The 19,556-nt window shown below is 40.6% G+C and overlaps 4 protein-coding genes and 1 long non-coding RNA gene across 5 annotated transcripts; 4 read left to right on the forward strand and 1 right to left on the reverse strand.

The window, feature by feature from the left end:
- The first annotated feature begins 116 nt into the window (after positions 1-116).
- On the forward strand, positions 117-4,707 carry LOC115752823 (putative glucose-6-phosphate 1-epimerase). The gene is made up of 10 exons (XM_030691208.2): positions 117-188; positions 336-461; positions 1,421-1,534; positions 2,142-2,193; positions 2,518-2,655; positions 2,876-2,974; positions 3,336-3,433; positions 3,928-4,035; positions 4,130-4,211; positions 4,432-4,707. Exons 1-10 carry the CDS (start codon positions 121-123, stop codon positions 4,495-4,497), a joined length of 951 nt encoding a protein of 316 aa, XP_030547068.1. The 5' UTR covers positions 117-120; the 3' UTR covers positions 4,498-4,707.
- A 33-nt stretch (positions 4,708-4,740) lies between these two features.
- LOC115752844 (pentatricopeptide repeat-containing protein At5g66520) lies at positions 4,741-7,849 on the reverse strand. The gene is given in 2 exon segments (XM_048278299.1): positions 4,741-6,601; positions 7,824-7,849. Coding segments are annotated over 2 exon segments (1,887 nt in total).
- Positions 7,850-9,860: 2,011 nt separating this feature from the next.
- LOC115752845 (nuclear transport factor 2B-like) lies at positions 9,861-10,451 on the forward strand. Its single transcript, XM_030691231.2, has 2 exons — positions 9,861-10,211; positions 10,305-10,451. The coding sequence occupies exons 1-2, from the start codon at positions 9,900-9,902 to the stop codon at positions 10,449-10,451; spliced, it is 459 nt and encodes a 152-aa protein (XP_030547091.1). The 5' UTR covers positions 9,861-9,899.
- A 6,958-nt stretch (positions 10,452-17,409) lies between these two features.
- LOC125313918 lies at positions 17,410-18,006 on the forward strand. Its single transcript, XR_007197627.1, has 2 exons — positions 17,410-17,593; positions 17,898-18,006. It is a non-coding gene; the product is annotated as an uncharacterized LOC125313918 (long non-coding RNA).
- Positions 18,007-18,951: 945 nt separating this feature from the next.
- LOC115752846 (U-box domain-containing protein 7-like) lies at positions 18,952-19,511 on the forward strand. The gene has a single exon (XM_048275127.1). It carries the CDS (start codon positions 19,039-19,041, stop codon positions 19,489-19,491), a length of 453 nt encoding a protein of 150 aa, XP_048131084.1. The 5' UTR covers positions 18,952-19,038; the 3' UTR covers positions 19,492-19,511.
- Positions 19,512-19,556: the final 45 nt, after the last annotated feature.

Raw genomic sequence — 19,556 nt, forward strand, 5'->3', positions numbered from 1 at the left:
AGATATTTTATTTATGCGCGAACCAGACGCTGTCCGTCCGATCAGGAGCCTCCTCCTCCTCCTTTCATTATAATATGGCGCATTGACTCTGGAACTGTAAATTGTACAGCGCTCTCGCTCATGGCGATGGTTTCTACGACCTCTTCACTCGCCACCGTTACCCTCCCCAACTATCGCCGAGTCAACCGGTTAGTGTCTCTCTCTCTGCGCAATTCATACGTGGAGGTCGTACTCCATGAACTTTGCGATCGATTTGCGAATTTCCAATTCTCGTTTTTTCTTTTTCTTTTTTTGGCTGAAATTGGACCGCTCTCGCGGCGGTGGTGGTGGTGCAGATACAAACGCTTTCGCGTTGCAATGGCGTTCGCGAGCGCCGGTAAGGAGACTGCGTCCGTGGGAGTGAGTGTGACGGAAGGCGAGGGGAAGCTGCCGAAGCTAGTGCTCACTTCGGCTCATGGTAGGTGAGTTACCGTCTTCAATCGCTGCGTTGTCGTGATTTTGGATCTGAAAAACTGTGCGATTGTGGCCGTGGACATTTGAGTTCTTGCGTTAGTGGACTTGTTGTCGTGTTCTCTGGCGATATCGGTAGTTTCGTGTTGCAGAATGTAGATCATCCAAAGAAGGAGTTCTATTGCAAAGTACATGTCTGAGAAATTCAGATTACGATCTCGTGATGTGATGCATTCCCTACTTTGAAATGTCTTGTTGTGATTGATTCCATGAAAGGTTGAGTTAGCTTTGCGTTGTATCTTTGGATCGCACAAATCTGGGAAGTTGACCCCTGGAGAAATAGGGAGTGAGAATTTCTGACGAGACAGAGAAAGCAACTGTGCAACATATACTAGTTAGTCGCTTTCCTCTCCTGATCTTCACTTTCGACCTGGTTTGAATGGCTGTGGCGTGAATTCAGTATTCTTCTTCACGTTCATGAGAAGTTCCCAATTTGTACCTCAGGCTTTTGTGTGAGCGAAATGCCTCTTGTTTAACTGTTCAAGCATCTTTTAGTTGATCAGCCAGAGTACAAGTTTTAAATTGGTGCAAACTGCAAATGATGTCCAAGTGGTTTAAACTGTAGTTATAGTGCAGCTCTATGTTGGCTTTTCTATCAATTTGTTTTACTTTCGAAAAAAAAAAAAAATTGAATTGTTTTACTCAGACTTGAGTTGGGGTCTCAAGTGCAGCCCCATACACTGTTGCATGGCACCTTTCCTTCATGTTTCAGAAATGTGGGTTGGCAACAAGATTAACACTATGTATAACGTTTGAAAAATCATTTTCCTTTTCCGAATACAATACTAGGATGTGCAATTTTTAGAGGATTTCACTATTAAGTTGACTCCTATACTCTACGATTTTATCGTGATTTATCTTATGATGAGCATGTTTGAGCTTCTTCATTCACTTAGTTCTACCTTCTCAGTGAGGCAGAGATATATCTCTATGGAGGTTGCATCACATCCTGGAAAGTTGCCAAAGACAAGGATCTTCTATTTGTTCGACCAGATGCTGTATTTAACAAGAAGAAGCCAATAAGGTGAACTTCTCCATTTCTAACCTCGTTCTTCTAGATTGCATTCTTATTATTTGACAAAACTATGTGCATATGTCTTACTGAATTTGAGTTTCTGCAGTTGGTTTGACTGAATTTCGCAGTATGTTGAAGCATGCAAAAACTATTTTAGAGCACTGTACATGATGCTGGTATGAGAAAGTGACTACATTGACTTTGATTTGTGCCCATCTTTTTATTAATTCCGAGTTAGAATAGGCCAGTATATCCTTGAGTTATCACACTTTCCAATTGGTTCCATAACTTAAGGCCATTCATGTTGGGGAAATCAATAATCATCCAATGACGAAATGGGAAACTCATGCCTCTAATCCATGCTCCAGCCAAAGACACAGTGTGCTGTGGCAATCTGATAAGTCGAGCTGACATCTCAAACAAAACTAGAGAGATCACAGAAATTTCTCCTAATAGCCAAACTTTACACAATCTATGAACATAAATTTCTTCTAGTTGATTTGCATAGCTCCAGAGTGTGCTTCATGTGATCACTGCTTAGTGGTATAACTTTGCTCGTGTCTTTGCCTTGAAAATTTGTGGTTTCGCCTGCACTGACTTATATTTTCTGAGACAGTGGAGGAATCCCACATTGTTTCCCACAGTTTGGACCGGGTCCAATGCAGCAGGTATGCCTTGCCATTTTTCTTAGTGTCTTTATGAGGTTTTCCATATACACTCATGATCATTCACAACTATCATATGCTTGTACTAATGAACTCAACTTTCGAGCAAGAGCCATCCACCCACGGATTACCTTGCTTGTGTCCCTATTTATTAACACTTGAGCTTGACAATGACTAGTAATGTTGTACATTTTAATCCAGTTACTACTGTATCGTGATTGCTCCTATACTTTGTTATGGCGGTGACGGAGAAATCATTCTGAAGCCAGCAATGGGTTAAGTAATTATGATTTTTATTCACTCTTCTGTTGGCTGTGAATTTTGTAGCATGGATTTGCAAGGAATATGGATTGGTCTGTTGCTGAATCCCAAAGTGAGGATGGGAATCCAATTGTAACCCTAGAATTGAAGGATGACCCTTACAGCCGTTCCATGTGGGATTTCAGCTTTCAAGCTTTGTACAAGGTGAGACATATTCCCCAAGCAAAAGATTCTGAGCTATCTGTCATGCTACCCTTACCCACATGATGCAAGACCCTCCAGTTAAATAAAGCACATCAACTCATTTTTGGGTTTCAAGTTTTAATTTTCCCTCGACCCTAAATTTGATTTTCAAGATTCTTGTGTGATTTATAGTTTAATAGCACTTGTTAGCATTTGGAAGTAAATTTTCTCTCTTTTGCAGATCAACTTAAGAGAGAAGAGCCTTTCGACCGAGTTAGTTATCTCAAATACAGACACAAAACCATTTTCATTCAATACTGCCCTGCATACATACTTCCGTGTAAGTACTGCGGTATAGTGCTCAGTAGATGATCTTAGAACGTGTACTACCCAGGAAAATTTACTTAAATCAAGGTGTAATTTGAAACTTACTGATCGGCGGACCATGGAACCATTGGAATCGTGGTGGATGTATGTAGAGTCAACATATCTATTTGTGGATATCTATAGGATGAGCACAAATATTAAGCACTGAATTCAAGCAGGAAAGTATGCTATGATTCTGCCTCAGATGAGCCTTATACTTGAGTATATTCCAGACTGTTGAGCAGATGATCATAATTGAATTGTTGTTCGATAGTTATTATCCTTGCAAGAATTGTGAAATTCAACATATCTGATCTTTCCATCCTATCGATTAGGCTTCTGTAACAGCTGCCTCTGTGAGAGGTTTGAACGGTTGTAAGACATTGAACAAAGATCCCGATCCAAAAAACCCACTAGAGGGAAAGGAAGAAAGGTAATCTCTCTCTCTCTCTCTCTCTCTCTCTCTCTCGTGCACGCGCATCAGAGTTACTGGAACATAATTTTGTTATCTCTAAAGCTGAAAGCTAAAGAGAGAAAATGAAGCCCTGATGGTAGACTTGGCAATTGGGCTGTTTTTTTTCGTGTATATCCATAGCACTTATGACATCAGAAAATTAATTGGAAGGAGGTAACCCAACCGTATATCTGGCACGCCATGTACAGTTAGTTTAACTATAACTATGTTGTAATTTATTTTCTGTGTCACCTGTGTTGAATTCTGCCTAGAAATACCCCGTTATTCTTCAAAGTGACTGTGGCTCACATGTTGGCTTGCCCACTCTCATGTTTCCCTCACTCTATCAAAATGCGTCACAGCGATGTTACGTTGTCCAGATACATCAGCATCTCCGTTAAGCTCATTGCTTATGCAGTGGATCTCTAGCTAGAAATTATACTGCAGTTTCTAATAATGCCATATCATCTCAGGGGCATTGTCACATTTCCTGGATTTGTAGATTGCATTTATCTTGATGCTCCTGCTGAGGTGATTCTGGATAATGGTTTAGGAGATTCTATATCCATCCAGAATACAAAGTAAGTGTGTGTGGAAAACAGCCTATGATACTCTCTTGAGATCTGAAAATTTTCCGTCTTCTGTATGGTTTACTTTTGGCCCTTGTCTCTATAGTTGGTCAGATGCTGTCTTGTGGAACCCGTATCTACAGATGGAGGCATGCTACAAAGACTTCGTTTGTGTTGAAAATGCCAAGGTACAGAACATGCTTAAATAGTTTAATGTGACTTGTTACCTCCAGGTTGTCTATTTATCATACTGGTGAAGGTGCGTTACTTTCAATAGGAGCACTGGCAGCCAATAAGAGCATTGGCAGCCAAGTGCTGAATGAATCGTGTTCAAATTTTTAAGAAACACTGTAAGGGGTGGGTCCGCCATTTTACCTATTGACTATTTGCCTCTTGATTTTGCGGCAGATTGGGAATCTGCAGCTAGAGCCTCAGCAGTCTTGGGTGGCCAAGCAGATACTTAGCATTGCCTGAAGAGCTAAGAAGAAACTGTCCTTGTACTTTAATTTTTTTTTTTAAATTTCCCTTTAAATAATCATAAAGAATCCTTGAACACACATAAGTCTATTGAGCTAGTGGAAATCTTGAGTTTGTATTTTTGGTTTCACTATTGTTTTAATTGTATTTTTATATTGTAATAACGTACTTTATAATTTCCATGAGGAGACTATACTGCTCGATTTTTACTTTCATGTGGTTATACATGTCTGCATTTATTCACCAGAAGTCCCCACAAGTACATATTCCATCTCTGAACAGATGGAAACGACTTCTATGCCGCATGACTATCTCCCTAGAGTAAATCTTGGAGATCATTTTTGCTACTACATGGCAGTCCTCGCAAATACGAAGGTTTTTAAAGACTCGAATGATTGTCCCCAGTTTGGTGCTGATTAACCCAAATGCAATTGCCAGATTCTCACTGTGCTAATGAAGGGCTACCTCTTTTTCCTCATCCTCAAGATAAAGGAGCGAATTCCCAACTTCAGGTCTGTATCCCTCTAGTTCGAGTCTCTCCACTATCCGATCCCACATCTGGTGGATCTCCTTAAGTTGCTGGTGTTTACCGTCACCAGCTAAAAATTCGTGAACAGACCCGTTTATGGTAATGCTGCTGCACCCTGGAAATTTTCTTATTCCTTTTTCTTTCATCATTCTTCTTATTCTCACAGCTTCGTCCCATTCCCCTGATTCTACAAAAATACTCGCTGCATGAATATATCGACCACCATGTCCAGGGTCTACTTCAATCAGTTTCTTCCCAATCAGTTTGCCTAACTTGACATTTGCGTGCTTTTTGCAGACATTGAGGAGTGCTCCCCAAATGGCAGCATTTGGCTTGATGGGCATTGTCTCAATCACCTCTTTGGCTTCCTTCAGCAACCCTGCTCGGCCAAGGAGGTCAACTAAGCAACCATAATGCTCAATTGTTGGGTTCAAGCTGTGAACTGACGTTATGCTCTTGAAGATTGATTTTCCTTCATGAACCAGTCCTGAGTGGCTACATGCAGTCAAAATTGCAGTAAGAGTGATCGAATTTGGCTTGATCCCTGCTTTCTGCATTTGCATATAGAAATGCATAGCTTCTCTTGCCTGTCCATGAATTGCAAAACCAGAAATTGCTGCTGTCCATATGGAGACACATTTCTTCTTCGATTTAGTGAAAACTCCTAAAGCTTCTTCCATGTGACCGCATTTGCCGCACATGTCTATCAGTGCACAGTCCAGCTCTGGGTCTACTTGTATCTGGTTCCTGTCGATATATGTGTGAATCCATCTGCCTTGATCCACTGCTCCAAGATGTGCACATGCTGAAAGTGAACTTAACAGAGCTACATTGTCAGGTTTAACACCTGCAATAAGCATATCCCGAAACAGTTTTAAGGCCTCCTTGTTCATTCCCACTTTCACGAAGCCAGATATCATCGTCGTCCACGAGACTACAGTTCTCTCCGGCATTTCTTTGAACAGTTTGAAAGCTATCCCCACTTCACCACTCTTAGCATATCCATCAATCATTGTATTCCACGACACAATGTCTCGTCTAGGAGCCTGGTCGAAGAGGAGGCATGCAATTTCCATTCTGTCAAACGCAGCATATGCATGGAGCAGGGTGTTGATGGCAAAGACATCCGAGCCAAATCCCATTTTCACAACTCGAGCATGGATTTGCATTGTCCCCTCCGAGGATGGCAACTTAGAACAGGCTCTGAGTAGGAAAGGTAAGGTGTGGGTATTGTGTGGGACTGAATTCCTTATCATCTCACTGTACAGAAGAAGGGCTCGTTCTGATTCTGTGCTGTGGGAGTATCCTCTGATCATTGCATTCCAGATGAAGGTATTTCGACTGCTAGCCTTGTTAAACAACTTTTGTGCATATTTGATATCACCGGATTTCAGTGAGCTGCAGAAAGCGAGAAGTCTGCTTAAAGGGATGGGCTCCGAAACAAGTCCTCTTTTATACATACTTGCATGAATCTGCTCTAGTTCGTCCATGGTCAAACAGACCTTGAGGAGAGAAAGCGGTTGCAAAGCCATGGCTAGGCTCTGGAAACTTTTTGCTTCGAAGAAGACCAGCCTGTGAAGGAGTCAACTGACGAAATCCAGGATGGCGGCTTCTGTGGCTTTAATTCTTGGCAATGTGCATAAGGCCTGTGTGATAAAGGAAAATATCAACTTCTTTGCTTCTGATTTGATATGGTATGTTGCTCTGCGTGTGTGCTGTGCTGGTCTTTCGTCACAGATGCTTGTCTTGATTCTGCTGGTGGGCCCTTTGCTGTTTGCTTCTGTTCTCATTTGCCCTCAAGTTGGCTATTAAGATTGAGGATTTTTACCCAGATTGGGGATGGTGTTTCTGAATTTGAATGGGATTGACTTCGGGCTCAAGACAGCCGGCTCAGTGAGGCTCGGCTGGGTCAAAACGTGTGCGTGTGTGTTTTTTTTTCTCGTCTGTAAAGGGTCTTTTATCGGCGAGGATGGCTAGGTTCTTCCAGAAAGAAACAAATTCTAATTTCCTCTGTTGCGCGAGAATTAAGTCCGCCAAGATGTCAAATCCTTGACCTTCTCACGCGTGTTCTTTTCGTTCCTAATTCTGCCCTTAGTTCTTTTTTCACTCATTCCACAACCACAAGGTATATATATTTTCTTCATCATGTGCCATGTTGAAGAGGAATTGAACAATATTTTTTGTAATTTTGGATATCGCGGACTAATGTTTATGTATCATCGAAGAATATATATGCGGAATCAAGTAAATAACTTTGTATTATACATATGTCTCTTTTAATTGGGTGATTATTTTTGGGGTTTCATTCATCTTATTATCTTAAGTAGTGTTTTAGTAAATTTTAATCCTATAAAATTAAACATAATCGGTAAATGCAATAGAAAATGTACTTAAATTAAACTGAACGGATCGAATATGAATATTGTCCTTTCGATTTTCTAAAGCAGAAAAAAGAAATCCTCAACACGGTTATGAGCTTGATAATCGGATTCCCCTACTTGGTTCTTGCCTTTGTCACTAATTCTACTTTCACTTGCCATTTTTTGAGAGAATTGGGAGAATTGAGCGGATTTAAAGAATTTGAAGGAATTGAGATGAAGAGAGAATTTATGTGAAAAAAATGAGAGATATGAAGGGGTATTTATAATATAGGTTAGAAATTAGAAAAAAAAAAGAAAAAAAAAAGGAGGTGACCGTTGCTCAAACAAAGAGAAAGAGTCGTTGTCGGGGGCCGGTTCTGGTTTGGAATCGCGGGCTTGTCAATGGGCCGGTTCCAAATCGGTTCCGAGCCCACCTCAGCCCGTGGCCATGACTAGGCATTGGTACTTAATCGAATATACGAACGAGCTGACTTTGTTGGGTAATCTAGTTAAGCTTTTGAACAAGGATTCAGACAATCCATTGGACTCTTGTGCTCCCGTGTTGGCTCTGTGAGCCGTTGAAAGTATCGAAACCCGGCAAGGGTGTAAGGGACGGCGTTTCAAACTCATTATGGTGGCTGTTACGCGTTTCCTGCAATCACGTTATATTTTGCATGTTACCCGACAAACTTAAACCTGTTGCCAACTTATGAGCTATGATTCATTTCAAGACGTGCCTTTGCAATTCAAATAACAGATTAAGTTAGAATCTGCATCACTAAATATATCGCACTCCGTACTTTTATCCTATTCGGAAACGACATACCCGAGCGTCGAAACTTCAGATGCACAGGAGAGGAACTTAGTTTGACGTGGCCAACAAACGAACGTTTTCAAAGTTTATGCAGTACAAAAAGGATTTAACATTTCATTAACGAAAAAGAAAAGTGTTTCTTCTTATGGAAATGATGCAAAAGGTTCAGGAATTAACCATCCGGCTTGGCACGATGCGTTATAGACATTCTGAAAAACGTGACATATTCGTTTCAAGAAGCAAATTCGAACTACAAATAGGGAAATTCTTTCTGGGATAATTGCATACATCCATATCTACCATGTTATAAATGAAAACTTTACAGCATCCGACCTTAGAGACAAAGCATGTTTTTCTTTTTGATACCAACTCCTAGCAACAAATTGACAATATACAAGCTACAGGTAGGCAAAAGCTCCGGTAGTCTAAGACGACGCAAAATCACAAAGAAAAAAATGATCATTTAATCTTTCCTAGAGAAAGCTTTATCTTTGTAGGATGAAATCCAAATGTAACACCTATCAAAGTTTAAAAGGAGGACCAAAAACTCATTCGAAAAGAACCCGCAAAAATGGGAATTTCCAACTAGATCAAACACTCTATTTGATACCTCTAACAAGAAAGATGGTGTTCACAATGTTTAGTATTGGCCAGAAAAGCTTCCTTCATAAAATTTGTAACGACTCTAATGAGGGTTAGTAGAGAAAGACTTTAAATTTAAATGAGGTCTCTCCAAATTTAACCAAAAAAAATATTGACAATGAAAAAAAAGAGAGCAAAATTTCTGCACCTAATAATAATGGGATTTCTGCTCAACGGGTCATAGATAATCCGAGAGTGAAATTTCTCATTCCGCCCACGATTAAATTGAAAAAACGAATCGTTGTTAGCTTTTTAATGGCATCTGAAGAAGAGGAGGGGGGGGATTTAAAAGGCCTACTAGCGATCTTTCTCGTTTTTTGTGTCCCGTGTCACGCAGTTTGTTTTCGAACTTTTCCTAATGGCATATATAATTTAGATCTTATCGACGGACGCTCCAAAAGCCATTTTCTTGTGTCATGTTTAGTTATGTTTTGGTAATTGAAATATTTCTTGTTTGATGAGGAAGATCCTTCATTTATTTACTCAGATATTGCCAATGCATAACGACGTGACAAGAATAGGATGACCGGTACCCATATATAAACTATCAAATTATTTCAATTCACATATAAATTCTGAAATTATTTATGGTCCAATTAAACCTCGTTGAGTGTTCCGTTCTTGCTGAACCGTCCTTAGACCCAGAAATTAAGGGGTAGAATCCATATATTGAAATTTTAATATGCCTAGTCTAAATTAAACCGAGCAAGTAAATGCAATACTTAAATTAAATCGACCGAACGAATATGAATATTATCTTTTTCATTTTTTAAAGCAGAAAAAATTCCACAACAGCAAGTCTAATACAATTAGAAATTTCCTAGAACCGTTCATATCTTCAACCGGTCAAATCATAATAGATCGCAAAAAAAATAATAATATCTCAATATTAATCTTGCGTTTTTTGGACGGAAATTGCCCTATAAAAAGGAGTGAGAGAAAGACGAAACAAACCACAAACATCTGATTTCTTTTGCGCTGGGGCTTTCTCTCTCGTGGTGCCGGTATCGTCTTCTTCGTCGCGTGGGACTGAAGCACAGAACCAGAAGCAGAGATGACAACAATCGATGGAGACATCATGGATGTACACGCGGTGGCCAAGCAGTTCGTGGAGAATTTCTACAGGACGTTCGACGCTAACATTGCGGACTTGGCGAACCTGTACGAGGAAGACGCGCTGCTGATCCTCGACGGCCGGAGGATCCAGGGCAAGGAGGGTATCCTCGCCGAACTCACCTCCCTTCCCTTCGAGCAGTGTGAGCACCACATCGCCACCATTAGCTGTCTGCGCTTGGGGTGGCTGATGGTCTGCGTCCACGGCGACATCCGGCTAGATGGCAAGGAGGACGCCCTCCCTTTCACCCAGGTCTCTGTCTTCAACGAGGATCCATTTATGTTTTTATTCGTTTCTTTTCGACGGCATTCAATTGATTGAATCTTCTGCTTCTTCTTCGCTCAGACATTCTCTTTGACCCCAGCACCTCAAGGAAGCTTTTATATAGCGGTGGACGTTTTCCTGATGAACGATCACTGGGTACAGGATGATGGACTCAACCAACGGGATTCTCTTCTCTTCGGGGGATATGTTTCTCGCTCTTTACATTAGGCCAGGAGTTTTAGTCTGTGTTGAAGTTCTCTTTCGGGACTTAGGTTGCATTTGAAACAGATTTCTATGTCTTTTTGTTAAAGATAATCATGTTCGAATTTTTTGATTGTTGACATGTTCAAGTTGTTTTTAGTGTGTTTTGATTGCACCATGCTTTGCCTGATTTGAATACAGAAACCTTGTTAGTTTGTGATGTACCCTTTTCTGTGGATATTTGTTGTCCACCAAAGTGTTTTGTTTTGTTCACCTAATTGATCTGATCCGATTTTGAATGTTAAGCATTCGGTTTTGCTTCGAAATCTTTTTGGATCAGATTGAAATAGGATTTTGGGGATAAGGAATAAACAAACCATGCAAAAATCCAAGCCACTCTTTCTTAAATCCAAGCGATCTTTTCGGGGGATCGAATTGATTGTAAAAACATGAGTTTAATTAGTCTGACTTATTAGTGAACAAGGAAAAATATTATCTAGATGGGTAAATAGATTAACCTTAAAACAACAACAATTAATTACTATTGCTATAAAACAAGCTCGTATTTTATCTTTGCTACCTTTTCTTAATAATGAGAAATAATTTGAAAGGAGCAAGTCGACTGTTGGAACTACTAGTCTTAGAACCATTAATAAATAAATAAAAAGTAGACTTTACTTTACTCCTCAATTGAATCCAAATTCCAATTCAAATCCGAACTCAAACACGGATTGATATTTTTTTTGAAAGTCGAAATAAAAAAAAATGTAAACATTTATGAGAATTCAATCAAAACAACGGCAATGGGCTTGGAGCTGCGGCGGTTGATCCGGGCACTGAGATGAATGAAGACGATACAAAGGAAGAAGGTGATGTGGGGATTGATGTGTATCCGGAGGATGGTGAAGATCCCGAGAATGGTTGTGGTGGAGCAGGTCGCCAGGAATGAAGTTGGGTTAAGGGATAATCTGGCTTTGGTCAGTAAGCTTTCCGTTTCTTGGAAGTCTCTGTCGATGTTGTGACCATTAAAATTTTGATTACTTAATTTTAAATATTTGGCTGTCATAGTCGTGCGGCAGGTGTCTAGTGAGCGCTTAGTCTGCATTTCGCGACCCATATACGAGAGCTAGCGAAAACGATGATAGTTATCTTGTTCTAATTAAAAGAGAATTAGTTGCTAAGTGCACGATGCTTACATTTCTCATCTCCAAAAGTGAGCTCGATGCTTTTGCTTTTCATGGATGTTTGCATGACTCAGGCGAAATACACACATGCTTAGCTGCAATACTTACCCTTTTATGATAATGTTCATGCTTTTAATATTTACCGTTCTTTTCATCTTTCCAATCACGGGGACCATATTAGGGCCAACTAAGAAAGGAGAATATTGTAAAACTTCAATGAACACATGCATTTTTTCCTATTACTGCGTTTTTGTTGGAAGAGAGTAGAATCATCTTATTGGTCATGCTTGACTAATCCGTTCGAACCAATGAAGTCGTTGAACATGCAGTTCTCAGTGGGTTGCAGTACCAATTATTCACTACAGCTTGCTGCACTATATATCACTGGCTTGTTTGATCATGGTCCCAACCATGTGCAAGCTTAGTTTTGGAGAGATGATGTTTTCTCAATGTTGCTTTGATATTTTGTTGACACATGTTGGTGCTACAGAAAGGATGCGGCAACTGTAATTTCGACGATGCTATTTGTGTCTGGCATTGCTACGTTGCCGAACTCTTACTTTGGTACCCGTCTTCCATTAGTTCAAGGGAGCTTGTTTGTATTTTTACCGCCAGCTTTAGTAATAATGAATTCACGGTATCGCAATCTCACTGAACATGAAACTTTCTTATGTTGATGACTTCATACTGTCATACAAATACAGTCCCTACCATTTATTCCACATGTTTAGGAATTAATGATGGAGCATGCACGGAAAAAGCTTCATGGAATAAGCGGGAAGAACGGCAAATGTGTCCCCTTGTCTTAGTCTACTTCGATTTTTTGAATATCATCTTTTATATCTAGCGGTACTTGTTTAGGTAAAAAAAAAAAAAAGGAGATGTATGGGCTAATCTCGACTGAAATGAAGTTGAGCAAGCAACCCAGGCAGTCATTTTGTTGTTTTCTTAAGAAATTCTTGCAATCATGCTAACTTTTACTGCCCAATGAAGTGCAGAGGTGGTTCAATTTTCCAATGCTTTAAATTTAATGTCCCTCTCAATCAGGTAATTCGGATTTTATAGATGAGCGTTTCCGCATGTAATTTCTGTGGGAAAGAACTTGTTGATAGCTGGTGCGAGCAAAATGGTGTTCTTTTCCCACAGGGTCCTCCAGAGTCTCTTGATTCGAATTACTGGAGGCTGGCATTGTCTGAGTCTGAGTCCAGAAATTCAAGGTCAATGAACAGTGTCGGTTCCTGCTAAGTCAAAGTGGTTCCTTTGGAGGAGAGGTGTACCATTGAGGAGGAAGAAGAAGAGAAAGAAAATTTTTCTGCATCGGAACAGGTGCCAGAGGTCAATATTTTTCGAAGACGCGGCCATTTTCTTGAAGTGCTAAATGGAGGAGAGGAATTGTGCAGAAAGTGCAGAGTGGTAGGACAAATCAGGCTTGTGCTAAAGGATGAGGAGGAGACTAGAATTTTCATGGGAGCTAATTGCTTTGTTGAAGCCCTTCTATAGTTTCTTGAGTCGACCGTCACATGAGAGGAATGTGGTGGTTCAGGACGTTGGAGCAATGGCTCCCTATTCAACCTTGCAGCCAATAATAATGGATTTCGCTTTTAGTCTATTGCTGCTTGAGAGGTCTGAATACTGTTTTGGGCATTTTGACAATTAATTGTGGCAAAGGCAATAGGGTATTCAGCCTTTAGTGGATTCTACAATTTTCCTTTTGGGCCAGTCAGTGGGTACAGTATTAGAGTTTCACGCACTTGGGCTCTATGTTGCTTTTATTAACAGCTGTTGGGAATTTGCTGTTGTCTGCAGAAATGATCGATATTGTTTCCACACAATGCCCCTTATCGCTTCCTTTTCACTTCCTATTACCATAGGACTAGAGTTTCTTGCATTTTGGATCAATCTTGTCGTTTTGTCATTTATGTATTCCACTATTCCGTCTTTTCTCTTGTTAGAATAAGGGTAAAATAGTCATTTGAGTCAATTGGTCCTTTATATATAAGTGTAATCCTTTGTTAATGAATAATAGTCATCTTTTTCTAAACCTAAACATGGAATCAGAGCTCTAAACACCTTACCACGCCTACTGCAGTAAATCACCCATCGCCAATCACCCAAAATCTGACTTTATCAGCCATCGCCTTGACTAGGCGACCAAGAGTTGGCGTCGCCTGACGTCATCCGATGTCGCCTGAGGCTGGTGAGCCCAGATCCAAGGTTGGGCGACCTTGTCTAGCCGTCAGACGCCCAGATCCAACGTCGCCCCAAGGCTGGTGAGCCTAGATCCGAGGTCGCCCGACCTCATCCAACTGTCGGACGCCCAGATCTCAGGTCGCCTAACACCCTCTACCCCTCGTTTGACGCAGTCCAGCCCTTGTCTGCCTTGCCCTATGTCGTCCATGTAAGTAAGCCCAAACATGGACGTCATCTAGTCCTCATTTGTCTCACGCAACATCTAATGGTGTGCGATTTTGGATTTTGAGGTTGTCCTCTAGAGGTTTGTTGTTTTTTTATGTCTAATGATGCGCGATTTTGGATTCTGAGGTGATGAAATCTGAAGCGTGGGCTGAAGTAGAGGAATTCTTTGTTGCCGATTGTTTGTGCCAGTGAGTTCTTAAGGTGTGATATAACCTATGGGAATGTGGAAGGGACGAGATATGTGGTTTGTTTGTGATATAATCTGTAGTTTGTTGTTCTTAAGTCTGTGCGCAATGGAAGGGAGGCTATTAGTGTGGTAATTGCTGGTTATAAGCAGATGATTGTTCTGCTTTGTAGACGTTTTTAATACTGGAGTTAAGTGATTTATTGTTGAGACATTGTGACATTGTTCTTGGGTTTAATCATGTTTTTAATTCACTGATGGCCGCGTTTGGAACTCCAAATAGTCTACCACACTTGCAGTTAATCTCTGTAAAATTGGATGGAACAAATTATCCATCTTGGTCCACTGCTGTTGAAGTTTATCTTACTGCCTCTAAACAAAGTGATTATCTTAAATCTACAACCCCTTTAGATCAGAGTAAGGTACCTGATTGGCTTGCTGGAGATGCAATGATCTGTACCATTTTATGGAATAGTATAGACCCTAAAATTAGTCCTCACTTCATTCAGTGCAAATCCGCTAAGGAAGTCTGGGAAAAATGTGCCTTACTTTACTCTAGAGAGAATGACATGACACGAGTGTGTAACACTTGGGAGGTTCTATTTGATCTTCACCGTGGGAATCAATCCTTATTTGAGCATTACGCTCGTTTCACGACGCTTTGTAGGCAATTGGATACTTACATTCCAACTTCGAATGATCCGAATGTCCTCATTAATCGACAAGAGGATCTTTGAGTTATACTATATCTCAAGGCATTAGGGCCGGAATATTCCTCACTACGCCAGCATATTACTTCTCAGAGTTCTCTTCCTATCGTAGATGAGATTTTCTCTCGAGCTCTTCAGTCAACCCCTGCTGAAAAGATCTCTACTCCATCTTTGGAGACAAGTGTTATGATTGCTCATGGCACTAATGCACGTGGAGCTCATGGTCGGGGTTACAAGGGTCGTGGACATGGTTTTGCTCGGAATGGAGGTCGTGATGGTAGTATTGGTGCTCGTAGTGCCTCTATTTCTGGTGGTGGTTGTGGCTCCCGCTACTGTAGTCATTGTAAAAGAGCTGAACATACAAAGGCTTATTGTTATACACTGCATCCGGAACTTCGACCTATATTTACAGCATATATAGAGACGGACCAGACTCCACAAGAATCTACTAGTGTGCGCAACATGAGTGGTTTAGTTACGTTGACAGGTGCTGAGTACGATGCATGGTTTCTCTCCCAACAAGTGACAGGTTCTTCAGCTCCTACTGCAACTCTAGCACAAACATCAAAAGGTAGTTCATCCTGTTTACTCTCGGTAGCGTCCGACTATTGGGTCATAGACTCTGGAGCTATTCATCATATGGCTGGTAATTCTAAGTTGCTGTCTTCACTTTGTCTTAAATCTCCTGGCTTGTCAAACTTCGTCATATTAGGCGATGGCTCACAATCTCAAGTTCTTGGTACTGGAATTGCTCATTTGAGTCCATCTCTTTCTTTGTCATCGATCCTTCATATCAAATCTTCATATAATTTAATTTATGTTAGTTCATCGACTAAAGAACTTAATTGTTCCGTAACATTCTTCTCTTCTCATTGTATCTTTCGGGATCCGAGGAATGGACAGATGATTGGTGGGAGACAAGAATCCAATGGTCTGTATTACCTTGACAAGAAGGTGCTAGTTGCTGCAATCGTGAAACGCACATCCTCCGATGTATTTAGGATGCATTGTCATACTGGTCATTCACCACCGAACACTCTTCGGCATTTGTTTCCTGACTTTGAATGCGTGAGTTCTTTTCGGTGTGAGGCTTGTCCGTTTGGTAAACATCATAGGGTTTCTTTTCCTTCTCGTATTCAAAGTCGAGTGTCAAGTCCTTTTGAGTTGGTACACTCCAATGTTTGGGGTCCGTGTCATGTTTCGATATTTACGGTTTCGAGATATTTTGTCACATTCGTGGATGATTTTTTCCGAATGACTTGATTATTCTTAATAAAAGATTGTATTGAGATTTTTCACTACTTCCGTTTGTTCTATTTTGAAGTACTAAATCACTACCACACTTTTGTTAAAACTTTACGTTCGGATAATGCCAAAAAGCATCTTGCTATCACTTCGGGTTTCGAGTCTTTTCTTGATTCTCATGGCATTATCCATAAGACTTCTTGTTCATACACTCCTCAACAAAATGGTGTTGTTGAGCATAAAAATCGCCATCTTCTTGACGTTGCTCATTGCCTCACGTTTCGCATGCATCTACCTAAAACCTTTGAGGGATATGTTGTTCTTACAGCCTGTTTTTTGATTAATCGGCTTCCTACTTTTGTCCTTCAGGGGCGGACACCATTTTCTATATTACATCCAAATCATTCTCCCTTTGCATTACCTCTACATGTCTTTGGCTGTGTTTGTTTTGTGCATCATCTTACTTCAGGTCTTGATAAGTTGGATCCTCGTGCGGAGAAATGTATCTTTGTAAGATACTCTCGAACTTAGAAAGGCTATAAATGTTATAGTCCTAGATGTCGTCGTGTGCTCGTGTCGGCAGATGTAACATTTTTTGAAGATCATCCATATTATATTACTCGGTTGGAACTTATAGCTACTCCCGAGAGCGGTGAATGTGTCTTACCGACACTTCCCCCACTCCCACTTCCTTCAAAACTATCAACAGGATTTCAATTTGTCGACCGCACATATCATTGGCGTGGTGCAGCTCCTACTACTGTGGTACAAACTTCACCAATACATGATTCCTCTATTCCCTCATCGGTTGCTGCACCATCCTCCGATCCCGATGTGCCCATAGCTACTCAAAAAGGTACACGTTCTTGCATTTATCGCTCCGTGGATCGTAATGCTCCTTATTCTGGTCTTTCTAATTATCTCGCACTCGTCATCCTATTTCAAATTTCTTGTCATATGACTATTTATCTTTTAGTTTCTCTACATTTGTCTTGTCCTTGTCCTCTATTTCTGTGCCTAGCGGTGTTGCTGAAGCTCTTGCTCATCCTTGATGGCGGCAAGCCATGGAAGATGAAATGAGGGCGCTCATTGATAACCGTGCTTGGGAACTCACTTCATTACCTCCGGAGAAACAAATTGTCGGTCGTCGTTAGGTATTCACTGTTAAAGTTCATCCCGATGGCACTCTTCATCGATTGAAGGCTTGATTGGTTGCAAAGAGATATACTCGGACATATAGTGTTGATTATGGTGACACTTTTTCACCCGTTGCCAAAATTCCATAAGTTCGTGTCTTTATTTCCCTTGTAGCACGTTTTGGTTGGCTTCTTCATTGGCTAGATGTAAAAAAATGCCTTCCTTCATGGTGACTTGTTTGAGAAAGTGTACATGGAGCAACCACCGGGGTTTGTTGCTTAGAGGGAGAATTTGGTATATCGCTTACATAAAGCTTTGCATGGACTCAAGCAATCTCCTCGTGCTTGGTTTGGCGGATTTAGTGATGCCGTTATCGGGTTTGGATTAAAACAGTGTCAAGTAGATCATTTAGTTTTTAGTTCTATCTCCCTAGCCGGTTGTATTCTTTCGGTGGTATATGTGGATGATATTATCATTGCTGGCGGTGATTCAAATGGTATCCAATGACTTAAGCGGTTTCTGCATACAAAATTTAATACCAAGGATCTAGGACGTCTACGTTATTTTCTTAGTATTGAAGTTGTATATCCACAAGCAGGTATCAATTTATCACAGCAAAAATATGTACTTAGCATTCTTGATGAGGTTGGATTTCTTGGAGCAAAGCCAATAGATACTCCTATGGAACCCAATGTGAAACTTGATGCGTAACATGGAGAATTGTTATGTGATCTAGGGAAGTATAGAAGATTAGTGGAAAGTTGAACTATCTTCTTGTTACAAGGCATGACATATCATTTGCTGTCGGTGTAGTTAGTCAGTTCATGAGTTCTTCCCGTACTACTCATCGGGATGCTGTACTTAGAATTATCAAGTACTTAAAGGGAGCGCCAGGTAAAGGGATAATTTTCAAGAATTGCGAACATCTGGACACTATAGGTTTCTCCGATGCGGGCCGGTCTGGATGTCCTAACGATAGGAGATCTACATTAGGTTATTGTGTGTTTCTTGGAGGTAATCTAATTTCCTAGAAAAGTAAGAAACAATATGTGGTTTCCCGATCAAGTGCTTGAAGCGAATATAGAGCTATAGCACATATGACGTGTGAATTGCTCTAGTTGAGGATGTTATTATCAGAAATGGGTTTGCCTACATTAGATCCATCGGTATTATATTGTGATAATCAATCAGCTATTCACATTACAAATAATCCTGTCCTCCATGAGTGAACTAAACATATTGAAGTTGACCGTCACTTTGTACGGGAGAGAAAGGGGAGATTATTCCTCAACATACAAGAACGGAGAATCAACTTGCATATATGTCTTTACTAAATCTCTTAGAGGGAGTAGAGTGAATTTTTATGTAACAAGTTGAAATTATTTGATATTTACATCCCAACTTGAGGGGGAGTGTTAGAATAAGGGTAAAATAGTCATTTGAGTCAATTGGTCCTTTATATACAAGTGTAATCCTTTGTTAACGAATAATAATCATCTTTCTCTAAACCTAAACATCTCTTATTGTTGTACTTAAGTTGTGATGTCCTCTGAGGGCTTCTCTTTAAGCATGAGGTACTTTCTTTTTCGTTCTTCTCACAGCTTCAATGTGTGAAAACTAAGGGGAAGACTGTTCTGATTTTAGTTTGTCCATTACTTATAACATGTTTCAAGAGTTGCTTTTTTCTTTTTGTATAGGAGAAATTACCATGCTGTTCCTTACATGCTAAATGGCACAACATGATTATTCTTGCCTTCACTTTCTTTATCTCCCATTTCTCCACCTCCCCCTGTACTTTCTTGCATCGTTCTTTGCTTGAGGCAGCAGTGTGTTCTCCTTGCTTCTTTTTCCTCAGGAACAAGGAGTTGATATTAGCTGCCGGAGTCGTTCCGCTTCTCCAGGAAATGACATCCAACCATGACTCTCATCCATCAGCAACGGCTCTATATCTGAATCTTTCCTGCCTTGAAGATGCCAAGCCCGTACTAGGCTTGAGTCAGGCTGTACCCTTTCTTACCCAGCTTCTTAAAGATGAAACTGCACCTCAGTGCAAGCTTGATGCTATTCACGCCCTTTACAATCTCTCCACCTACCATGACAATATTGGATACCTGCCTTCGGCAGGCATTATCAGTGGCCTTCAATCTCTTCTTGCAGATCTAGTGACCAAATGTGGACAGAAAAGTCAATAGCTGTCCTTATGAATTTAGATTCGAGCCAATCGGGGAACGATGAAATGACAATCTTGCCCTGAACT

The sequence above is a fragment of the Rhodamnia argentea genome, chromosome 1 (genome assembly GCF_020921035.1).
Source record: "Rhodamnia argentea isolate NSW1041297 chromosome 1, ASM2092103v1, whole genome shotgun sequence".
Lineage (NCBI taxonomy): Eukaryota > Viridiplantae > Streptophyta > Magnoliopsida > Myrtales > Myrtaceae > Rhodamnia > Rhodamnia argentea.

Coding starts and splice junctions, on each gene's coding strand:
- LOC115752823 (XM_030691208.2), top strand. CDS start 121: ATGGCGATGGTTTCTACGACCTCTTCACTCGCCACCGTTACCCTCCCC. Junction 2,975..3,335: donor CCCTGCATACATACTTCCGT/GTAAGTACTGCG, acceptor CCTATCGATTAG/GCTTCTGTAACAGCTGCCTC. Junction 4,036..4,129: donor ATATCCATCCAGAATACAAA/GTAAGTGTGTGT, acceptor TTGTCTCTATAG/TTGGTCAGATGCTGTCTTGT.
- LOC115752845 (XM_030691231.2), top strand. CDS start 9,900: ATGACAACAATCGATGGAGACATCATGGATGTACACGCGGTGGCCAAG. Junction 10,212..10,304: donor ACGCCCTCCCTTTCACCCAG/GTCTCTGTCTTC, acceptor TTCTTCGCTCAG/ACATTCTCTTTGACCCCAGC.
- LOC115752846 (XM_048275127.1), top strand. CDS start 19,039: ATGATTATTCTTGCCTTCACTTTCTTTATCTCCCATTTCTCCACCTCC.